Source organism: Rhamphochromis sp. 'chilingali', assembly GCF_963969265.1.
Source record: "Rhamphochromis sp. 'chilingali' genome assembly, chromosome: 18".
NCBI classification, from domain to species: domain Eukaryota; kingdom Metazoa; phylum Chordata; class Actinopteri; order Cichliformes; family Cichlidae; genus Rhamphochromis; species Rhamphochromis sp. 'chilingali'.
The window spans coordinates 3,829,721-3,841,021 of record NC_137945.1 but is presented as its reverse complement, the minus strand read 5'-3'; the positions used below and the strand labels follow the sequence as shown (position 1 = coordinate 3,841,021).

At 43.9% G+C, this 11,301-nt stretch overlaps 1 protein-coding gene across 1 annotated transcript; it reads left to right on the top strand.

Annotated features, from left to right (window-relative positions):
- Positions 1-553: 553 nt before the first annotated feature.
- On the top strand, positions 554-1,825 carry LOC308385355 (caspase recruitment domain-containing protein 8-like; the record flags this gene model as incomplete). The annotated part of the gene is made up of 1 exon (XM_080864212.1): positions 554-1,825. The coding sequence occupies one exon, from the start codon at positions 554-556 to the stop codon at positions 1,823-1,825; it is 1,272 nt and encodes a 423-aa protein (XP_080720338.1).
- Positions 1,826-11,301: the final 9,476 nt, after the last annotated feature.

The window sequence follows — 11,301 nt, the reverse complement described above, 5'->3', positions numbered from 1 at the left end:
GCCCTCCTGTAGGACATACTGCATCAGTGATGAAAACATCAGAACACAGCTGAACACAGACGACGACAATGATGATGATGGTGTCTGCTACAGGAGTATTTCACTACCTAAAGAAAAAACGATTTCAGCTGATAAACGTGGATTCCAGAGTTTACGTTTTAAGTGGAAGAAGTCAGACAGAAAGGAGAACCGTAAACCTTTAAGCCACAATCCTTCCCCATCACGGGAGCCGGCAATTGTTTGTAAGGAGCTCAAAGTGGAAGACAGTGATTTTAGACAGTTTAATTTGTCTGGCTCTTTTACTGTTGTTTTGCATGAGATGGAAGATTCGCAAGAGGAACAAAACACATCTCACCAGTATACTGAAGGTAAATGTGGTGAAATTAAGTTTGGCTCCACAGACCTGATGGGCAAGACTTCATCACCCTGTAAATCCACTGGGTTGCCTAAATATATAAGTGAAGGAACAATTGAAGAAGATGGTTGCAGAGTTTCTTCTCCATGGATAAAAAACAAGTCAAGAGAAGCAGATCCTCCTGTCATGACTAAGAACATGTCATCAACCAATACGCTTTCACAGAGTTCTCATGTACAGCTCTCCTCCACAGATTCCTGCTACTTGACTCGTTCTCACAGCCTGTCTTCACTGACCAAAACACCAATCAAGAACTTGATGCAAGCAGCAAGCTCACCTGACATGAAGTTAAATGAGTTTTCACCTGCCATCGCTGCTGATGAGTCTGATGATGAAACCTACACGTTCCAGTGCTCCTGTGCAGGCCTGTACCAGTGCAGTGTGACCGGCCTGGTGTTTGTCATGAAGGCAGAAGGAGACGTGGTTTACAGGACTGTCCCTTGGAACAGGAGGCTGCTGGCCCAACACCACAAGAAGCCTGCAGGACCCCTGTTTGACATCAAATGTCAGCAGCAGTCTGTGTGTCAGCTTCATCTCCCACACTGTGAGCTCATCTCCACAGGTGGAGGTCAGTTCTTGCAGGTCGCTCATGTGAATGATGTTGGCATAGAGTTTATTACCCCTCACCAGATAACAGAAACTCATGTTGTTATAAACATCACAGGGTTTTCTGGTTACGGTAATGTCAGGGATGAAAACTCTCCCTGTGACCCAGTCCGAGCGTTGGTTCTGCTCTTCTACAAACCTCCAGTTGATCCTGATCTCACATCCTTCCTCAGCGTGCTGTTGTTGCCTAAAAATGTTGCTCTGAGAGATGTGCTGCACACCAGGAAGAAACTAGTTGGAGATGAGAGGTACATAGAGACATCTCCTCACTGTAAACTGCATCCAAAGCAGGTTTACACTCTGTCCACTGTTCCTGAAGATGACTCAGTTCTAGTTCAGCCAATAGAGGCCGAATTTGATGAAGAGTCCTATGACAACTACTTCCCATCCTTCCAGGTGATTTTGGAAAGAAACATGAACAATATTCAGTTATTTATTAGAGAAAGCATCAGTTCCACCAGCATGTGGCAAAGACAAGTTTATCTTTTGCCTTCTAGAGTAAAATCGTTCTGTGGGCAAATGCCTTTGAATCTCTCTCCCAATGAGAGGCTGTTAAATGTACGGAGCTGCTTCATCGATGGGATATCACCACCTGTTCTCAACAGCCTGCTGGACAGACTGCTGGAGAAAAAGGTGATAACTGATGCTGAGAGGGAGGAAGCAGACACCATGCAAAACAGAAGCAACAGAGCTCGTTGTGTTATCGACACTGTGAGGAAGAAAGGTGAAGCTGCCAGTTCACAGATGATTGAGTTTCTCAGTGAGCTTGACCTCTTACTCTGTGAACATCTTGGGTTGGTCTGAAGCATCCATGTAAATGTTGCTGCATTTGAGGAGACAGTAAATCACACTTCACTTCAGATTTCATCTGGTTTTCATTGATATAATGAATGATGGAAAACAGTTTAACATAATGAGCTGTTTCACCTGCCATGATTAGCTAGAGATGGAGGAAATGAAACAGGAGAAGGAGGAAGGAAAAAACTCCCATTTTAAAAAATATTCAGAATAAGCCTGATGCTTTTGAAGATATTTATAGTTTTCTTAACACTTCATCCATGTTCAGCGTGACTCTTTGGTAGTAACACAGTAAAACACAAACTGTTTATTTTTCAGACATAATATAAAATGATTAAATTGCTAAATCTGTATTTTGTGCTGTAGTTATGTTGGTTTGTTGTGAAGTCTCGTGTTTGTTAAGGGTAACTGCCAGAGGGTTGAAGGAAGACAACATGGTGATAAAGTCAATCTTCCAAACAACAGAAAATTTACTAATTGTGGTCCTATTAGCAAGTTCTGATAGATTTCATGCATTTTCCAGTGACATGTGTAAGTGACCAAAACTGTGAGGACAGTACGTTTGTATAGTGCAACATATGATATGATAGTATGTGGTTGCATTAATCTGGTGCTTTTGAAAGAAAGGCATCATTGTGGATTTGGATTTGGCTCTGTTTCTGCTCATCATCGTCATTATCATCACAGTGTTGAATTATAACTCCGAGAAAGCTTTGGACTTCCATTATTTCCCAGGTGGCTTGCAGCTCCTTGACACTTCAGATTTTCCCTGTGGATTATAAATATAAGTAAATGTGAGATCTATCAAGGAAGCCTGCTTTCCCGATTATTTCCATTAGCACAGAGCACAGACGTGGAACGCATTTTCAGTGCTGCAAGTGTTTATGTCACCACCAACCTTCTTATCACCACCAAAGATAAGAACACAATCAGCATTAGGTTAGGATGGGTTCATTAAATGAGTAGAATTGATGTGATTTGATTGTTCTTATTTTACTTTTTGCTTTGTTCCTGCCAAACTGCTTTAACAAAATCTGATAATAAAGTGTAAACTGTGGACATTCACTTGTTAACCCTTTGTGAAACAATAAAGGTATAAATCTGAGTATTAATCTTTATCAGTCCAAATTTCTCTAATTGGTTTCTCTAGCCTTTCCAAGCAGTTTCTTCCATTGGAGTCTGCACTCCTGGCTTATAAAATCATCCCTGGTTAACAAGTGACACCATCAAGAGTGGAGCTGAAATGACAGATGTGACTGATAAGATTTGACCTGCAAGACTAGTCAGGTTTCATCACATCAGGGCAGTCAGGCTGGGTGAGTCGCCTCACCTACATCGGCTCCAGATCTTTGCATTATCTATTGGATAAAACTCATAGGATCAGGGGTTAAGATGTCTTCTACAAAGAGCCGAACCAGACTTCCTGTATAGAGGTTTTGTGGCCTTCAGTGTCAGACATAACATCACTAGCTAGAGGTATAGATACATAGATAAAGTGTACAGGATGTCATGTGGGCATTGTGCAATTGATACATCATTACATTTACATATGCATTGGTATGGCGCTCATGTGTATTATCACAGCAGGGCTGCTACACATCAAATGACCAGCAGTTGTCAATACTTCCAAATGAGCTGTTAAACGGGGCATCATGTGATCTGCCTTTTGGCGAAGCAATAGGCCGGAAAGATTCACACACACACACACACACTCAAGGTCTCTTTTGAGTTTGTTTAATGCAACATCAGTTCCTCCCAATACACTATTCTGACATCACCTGATCCAGCTGTTCCCAAATGACTAACAGGCCCAAATGTGGTCCACATCTGCAGCTTCAGTTGGCCACATTTGACCTGCGATAACAACAATCCCCCGGGGCGAGTATAAATGACACAACTCAAACAAAGGTCAATTACTTATGGATGACATGTCAGGTGGATAAAATGGAGAACAGCTGGTTACCCTCTTACTTAACTGTCAGCTAACAAACTTGGTTTTCTTTTGAAGGAGGTTAATGGATTTGTGCAGAGTCTACACTGTTAGAAAAAGCATCTTGAAAAAATGGTAATATTCTGGCAGCTGGGGCGCCAAAATACGACCGTAAAATAACAGAAAATAACTGTCCCATAAAAATACGGTTATTTTCAGTAATGAAAATAGAGTTTGTTGCGCTAATTTGACATGGGATTCTGCCTTTTCCAAGTGCTTTTAGACATTAAATTAGGAACATTTTTACGTGATCAAACAATGAAATTACCTATAAACAAGGTCACTGATTGTGGAAATATGAATCATAATAAGTAAATGTACAGAAATATACAGTTGGTTTAAATACTGACAGAGGCGAGGCTGCCATATCGCACCATCGACCCCTTTGGCCAGAGAGTGTCGGAGCCGGGGAACGAACCGGCAATCTTCTGATCACAAGGCAAGCTGCCAAACCTTGAGCCACGAACGGCCTAACTAGCAATGATAATAATACTTATGTGATGCAACACAAGCTTATAGGGATCATATTATATACTTTTCCATAGCATTACATTTGAATTCAACAGTTCAATCTTTCAAATAACGGACAGATATTTGTGAAATCATGATACATTTGTGAATGTATTTAAATATGCACATGTATGGACAGATACATTTAATAATCATGACAATTATGTTGTATTACATTACAGTGATTTAACGTTAATTTACATTCAAAATGTGAAGTCAAAGTCTATTTACGTAACTTTAATGATATTCTAGAAGAACAGAACATTACTGTAAAATGCACAGTAAAATACCTTCATATTAGGGTTTTTTCCTACAGTCGCAGCCATACCCGCGACCGTGTTGTTAGTTCACATTCATTGGCCGATGCTTAGCGTCATGTTATTTATATTAATTGCAATTCCTACCTCTACATTTCTTTTTCAAAATATATAATTAGCACAGCGTGTCCGTGCAATGTTTTACATTGTGGCATGCAGAGAAATCTTAACAACGAAGCTCACAGAGAGAGATTGAGCTTGTTGTTTAACCCCAAGCTGGTAGGGGGAGCTCTTTATTAAAACACTTGCCGGTGCTACAATGTGCCTCAAGGTTCAACAACAGCACAACAGAAGTCACTCAAGGTCTGTGTCCCAATTCAGGGTCTGCACGCTTGAAGTACGCATTTTAAGTGCGGTTACGTCACCGCCACGCGATGACGGCTGTCCCAATTCGAAGTGTACTTCAAATGCATACTCCAAATGCACCGTCGATTTCCCCAAATATCAAGTGTGGTCCGGTGCACGCTTCGTGGTCCAATATATCCCACAATTGATAGCGAGGCGGTGGGTGTGGATAATTTTGCCGCAAAATACGGCAGAAGGGAGCGGCCGAAGAGGGTTTTTTTTGTTTCCAAACTTTATTGAAAATATAAAGCGAACAGTCAGTCATTCCAGTTCAGTTTGCACAGTAGACATACAAGGCAAATAAGAGTAACAATATACAGTACAATGAAATAAGAAGGATAAATAAATAAAGGGAAAAAAAAGAAAAAAAAGGGGGGAATGTGACAGACTTCATAACAACTTTGTACTTGAAAGTTGTGACAGCTCATTCATTAAACATTTCTGAATGAATTTCAATCAATGATAAACCTTTTTTATTGGAAGTTAATTTAAGAGAGTTTAAGTAATATTCAATTTCAATCAAAAACAAATTAAATGATGGGGTTGAGTTTTGAAATTTACATTTATGTATATGGAATTTCCCTGGAAGCGATGGAGCGGCCGAAGAGTGAACTGTCAAAAGTACTGAATATGACGTCACTTATTTATGTGGGAATGTTTAATAATTAAAGTCAGTCATATATCCACAAACACAAGCTGAAAGTCAGTGATATATGTATATGTGTGTATATATATATGTGTGTACATGTGTATTCTGTCCCTCCTGTTATTTCTAAGGCATGTTTTTTATAAGTTTGTTATATGGCGGGTCATAATCATTCGTTCTGTAATTAACTGTTGCAACATGTCAGAAAATATGTTTATTCCTGATCTTGTCTGGGCAAAGCCTGCCATCTAGTGGGTTGACAGGGTAGCACCATGTTAGAGCGCAAGCAGTGGTTTTCTCCCAGCGCTCGACAGGGAAGGTCCATTTGGCTGTGTCTCTGTAAATTCCTGCATCTGACGCCCTTGAAAAGGCATAATCTGTAAGTGTGGCAAAACGGTTTATTGTTCCCACTTATTAGTACCTTGTTCAGCAAAGTAATGAGCTTCTTGTGTGTTTAGCGAGTTTGTTACATTACTAGCACAAGCTAGCTGTTAGCCCTTTGTTTAGCCTGCTAACATGAAGCATACCAGCATGTGGTGTTAGCTGTATCTCTTACCATCTCTGTATCTCTTGATTGTGTAGTGACTGTTTACATAAGTCAACAATATTTAATGTAATCTTTGTGTATTTGTATGGAGAGTGAATACACTGTATTCTGTTTCTGTTATTACAGTTTTACAAAAAAGGAAAATAAGGATCAGTAAAGCTCCGAAGAATGGCACGCGGTCTCCTGAGTGTTTACTGAAGCCATTTTATGTTTAGCTCACTGCATAAGCTGGATAGAGACATTCAGCTGAGGGCAGAAGAGTAAAAAGATTGTCCACGCATCAAGTGCACTGCCAGGATCCTGAGACACTCCAGCGACAGCAATCATGTCCAACCACGGGGACACCTCGCAGCTTTCACAGCTGGAAGTCAGGTCGGAATGCAGATCAGCAGCTTCACGCCGGTCAAACAGCTCAGCAGCTTCACGCCGGTCAAACAGCTCAGCAGCAAGCCTTGCTGCAGCACGAGCACGAGCTGAAGCCGAAGCTGCTCGAGCAAGAGCAGAATATGCCAAAGGCCAAATAGACATGGAGGTCGAAAAGGCCCGGATGGAGGCAGCGCTAAATGCTCTGAAGCAGGAGGGAGAAGCAGAAGCAGCACTTGCAGCTGCAAGGGTCCTAGAGGCTGCAGTTCTGGACCAAGCAGAGTCTGTGAAGCCACCAGACATTCCTGCCACAATAGCTGCGGCTGTCAGCCGCACTCAAGAGTATGTAGATACCCACTTCCACAATAACACTAATATGGAAGGTGAGTCAAAACACAGTAGAGAGCAAAAATGTGACTTAGACAACACCCACACTACAGGGCCGGACATATCAGCAGCAGCTGCGCGTGGGTACCCCCCCAGTTCTCCACCTGTTTGGCAGCCCAAACTTCCACCTCCCCATTGGTCCAACTATGTTGGAGCAGCCAAACCACAACGACAAGCAGATGTATCAGACCTCGCTGCCCTCCTCTCGCGTCGTGACCTACTGACAGCAGGACTGACAGTGTTTGATAACAAGCCAGAGACTTATCTAGCATGGAGATCTACGTTTCACAATGCCACTGAAGATTTAAACCTAAAGTGCAGTGAAGAACTCGATCTGCTCACTAAGTGGCTTAGTGGGGAGTCTCTCCAGCATGCTCTGAGAATCAGGGCTGTCCATGTTAACAATCCAGAAACAGGTCTTCAGCGTTTATGGCAAAGGCTAGACAGGATTTATGGCTCATCAGAAGTTATTGAAGCTTCTCTGTTCAAACGCCTAGAGAGCTTTCCCAGAGTTACTCCGAGAGACAATCACCTTCTACAGGAACTTGCAGATCTCCTCCTGGAACTTGAAGCAGCAAAAAACGAAGGATATCTGCCAGGCCTCAGCTTTCTTGACACTCCAAGAGGCATAAACCCAATTGTGGAAAAACTCCCACATACCCTGCAAGAGTCATGGATCAAACAGGGGTCCAAGTATAAGAAAGAACACAAAGTGCACTATCCGCCTTTCTCCTACTTTGTCCAGTTCGTAAATAGCAATGCTGAAATGAAAACTGACCCCAGCTTTATCCTACAAAATTACAGCACTGGGCACATGAGGATAGAAAGGCCACTGGTGAGACAATCACATTTTAGAGCCCCGCTAACAGCAAACAAAACACAGGTTGGCACACCCAGCAACAAATCTAACACTCACTCTCTTGATCCCGACAAACGGTGTCCAGTACACATGAAGCCCCATTCACTTGCAAAATGTAGAGGGTTTAGGATGAAAACACTGGATGAGCGGAAAAGTCTGCTCAAAGGGCTTTCGATCTGTTACAAGTGTCTCTCATCAACAGAACACAGGGCCAAAGACTGTAAAGCTGATATTCGTTGTCTGGAGTGCAAAAGCGATACCCACATCTCCGCCATGCATGCCGGGCCACCCCCTTGGAGAAGTGGGAGCTTTGATTCTACACCAGAGGCACACGGCGGGGAGCCAGACATCCCGAGCTCCACAGTGACTACATCTAACTGCACTGAGGTATGTGGACAGGGACAACAAGGACGGTCTTGTTCTAAAATTTGCATGGTGAAAGTATATCACAGCACAGCCCCTCAAATGAAAACGAAAATGTACGCAATTTTAGACGACCAAAGTAATGTGTCACTGGCTCGTTCTCCCTTTTTTGACATGTTTAATGTACATGGTGAAGCCTTTCCATACACAATGAAAACATGCTCTGGCACAACGAACAAAACAGGCCGTAGAGCTCACGGCTTTGTCATTGAGGGTGTGGACGGAAAAGTGTCCATACCACTACCAACACTGACAGAGTGTAATCAGATTCCTGACAACAGGAGTGAGATACCCACCCCAGAAGCTGCAGCTGCTCATCATCACCTAGCTCACATAGCTGCACAAATACCCCCTCTTGATCCAGAGGCAGATATTCTCCTCCTCTTAGGCCGTGATGTAATTCAGGCTCACAAGGTTCGACGCCAGGCAAATGGGCCCAATGAAGCACCTTATGCCCAAAAGCTTGATCTTGGATGGGTAATTGTTGGGGATGTTTGCCTCTCGGGAGCTCACAGACCCACATTGAACTCCTACAAGACTAACATACTGGATAATGGCCGCCCCAGTTTTCTCTCTCCCTGTGGCAACAGAATCTACACAAAAGTGAAGATCACAGAAGAATGCCCCCTTTTTGAGAGCACACAGGTCAAAGATGAACTGGGCAAACACATCTTTCAACAAACTACTGATGATGACAAAATGGCACTCTCTGCAGAAGATAAGACGTTTCTGAACATTATGCACAAAGAGTTTGCTAAAGATGATGCAAATAACTGGGTCGCCCCCCTGCCCTTTCGTCATCCCCGACGTCGCTTACCCAACAACAGAGAGCAGGCTCTCAACCGCCTCATGTCCCTACGGAAGACATTAAAGAGAAAGACGGAGATGAAAGATCATTATGTGGAGTTTATGAAAAGGATCTTCGACAAAGGTCATGCAGAAAGGGCACCCCCTCTCAAACCCCACCAAGAATGCTGGTATCTCCCACACTTTGGTGTTTACCACCCCCAAAAGCCAGCAAAAATCAGTATAGTCTTCGATTCAAGCGCCCAGTTCGAAAATGTGTCTCTGAATCAAGTACTGTGTAAAGGCCCAGATCTCAATAACAGCCTTGTGGGCGTGCTTCTCAGATTCCGAGGTGACCCACATGCTGTGATGGCTGACGTGGAGCAGATGTTTCACAACTTCACGGTCAGAGAGGACCATCGTGATTATCTGCGTTTCCTGTGGTTCCGCGATCACGACCTCGATGGAGAAGTGGACGAGTTTCACATGACAGTCCATGTTTTTGGGAATTGCCCGTCCCCCTCAGTTGCCATCTATGGACTCAAGAAGACTGCTGTGGAAGGAGAGAAAGAATATGGCAGTGATGTAAGGGAATTTATTGAGCGCCATTTTTATGTAGATGATGGGCTAAAGTCATTTCCCTCTGAGACCCAGGCGATTGACGTCCTTCACAGAACACAAAGGATGCTGGCTCAGTCTAACATCCGCCTTCACAAGATCTCATCCAACAGCCCTGTAGTCGTCAGTGCCTTCCCAAGTGAAGATCTAGCCACAGGCCCGCAGGAACTCCAACGTGGACAACACGCCCCACTCATGCAACGCAGCCTTGGGTTAGGCTGGGACCTGTCGACAGACCAATTGTCATTTCAAGTTGAAATCAATGACAGGCCTTTCACCAAACGTGGTGTATTGTCAGTCATCAACAGTTTGTATGACCCACTCGGCTTCGCTGTGCCAGTCAGCATCGAAGGCCGCTCCATTCTGAGAGAGATCTCTATGGACATTAGCGAATGGGATGCACCGCTGCCGAGGGAGAAACAGGACAAGTGGCAACAATGGAAAGATTCCCTAAAGCACTTACAACAGCTCAAGATCTCCCGCATGTATACATCCATCTCACTATCTGAATCTCAGAGAAAAGAAATGCATGTTTTTTGTGATGCATCCACAAAAGCTGTTGGAGCCGTCGCTTACCTGAAACTCACAGCAGGCAATGGGCTCAGTGAAGTTGGGTTTCTTCTTGGAAAGGCCAGGCTGGCTCCAAAACCAGACATCACAATTCCAAGACTGGAACTTTGTGCTGCTGTGCTGGCTGTAGAAGTGGCGGAAATGGTCCAGCAGGAGCTTCACACTACTATCGATGAGGTGAACTTCTACACCGACTCGAAGGTGGTCCTTGGATATATTTTCAATGAAAAAAGACGCTTTTATGTGTATGTGCATAACCGTGTGGAGCGCATTAGGCGTTCTACCCAGACCCACCAATGGCATTACGTACCCACACAGCTAAACCCAGCTGACCATGCCACACGAGCACTGCCCGCTGAGCATCTGTCTCACTCTACATGGCTTAGCGGACCTGCCTTCCTTACAGATTCAGGCCAACGACAAATACAGAAAGAACCCTTTGACCTTGTTTGCCCTGAAAACGACACTGAGCTGCGCCCAGATATCGTATCCTGTGCCACCTTTCTGTCAAAAAAAGAGCTCGGGACCACAAGGTTCGAGAGATTCTCAAATTGGAGTCGTCTGCTAAAAAACTATTGCCAGACTGCTGCACATTGCCGAGTCGTTTAAAGGTGAAACAGAGAGCACATGTCGTGGATGGCACAAGTGCAACAACTATGCTACAGAAGAACAGCTCCAGCAGGCCAAGGTTACTATCATTCGTGCAGTTCAAAAAGAGGTGTATGCGGATGACATCAAGCGCATGGAGCAGAGTGAGTCCATTCGCACACAAAGTCCACTTAGCAAGCTGAGTCCTTACATAGACGCTGATGCAGTCCTTAGGGTCGGTGGCCGGCTCGCAAGAGCTCAACTGTCAACAGATGAGACACACCCCATGCTCATTCCCAGTAAACACCACATAACCCAGCTCATAATCAGACACTTTCACGCACAAGTATGTCATCAGGGCAGACACTTCACCGAAGGTGCAATCAGAGCTGCAGGTTTTTGGATTGTGGGTGGGAAAAGAGCCGTCAGTAGTGTCATCTTCAACTGTGTCATATGCCGCAGATTAAGGGGCAAGCAACAAGAGCAGATCATGTCAGATCTACCAGAAGACAGAATGTGTACAGACCCTCCTT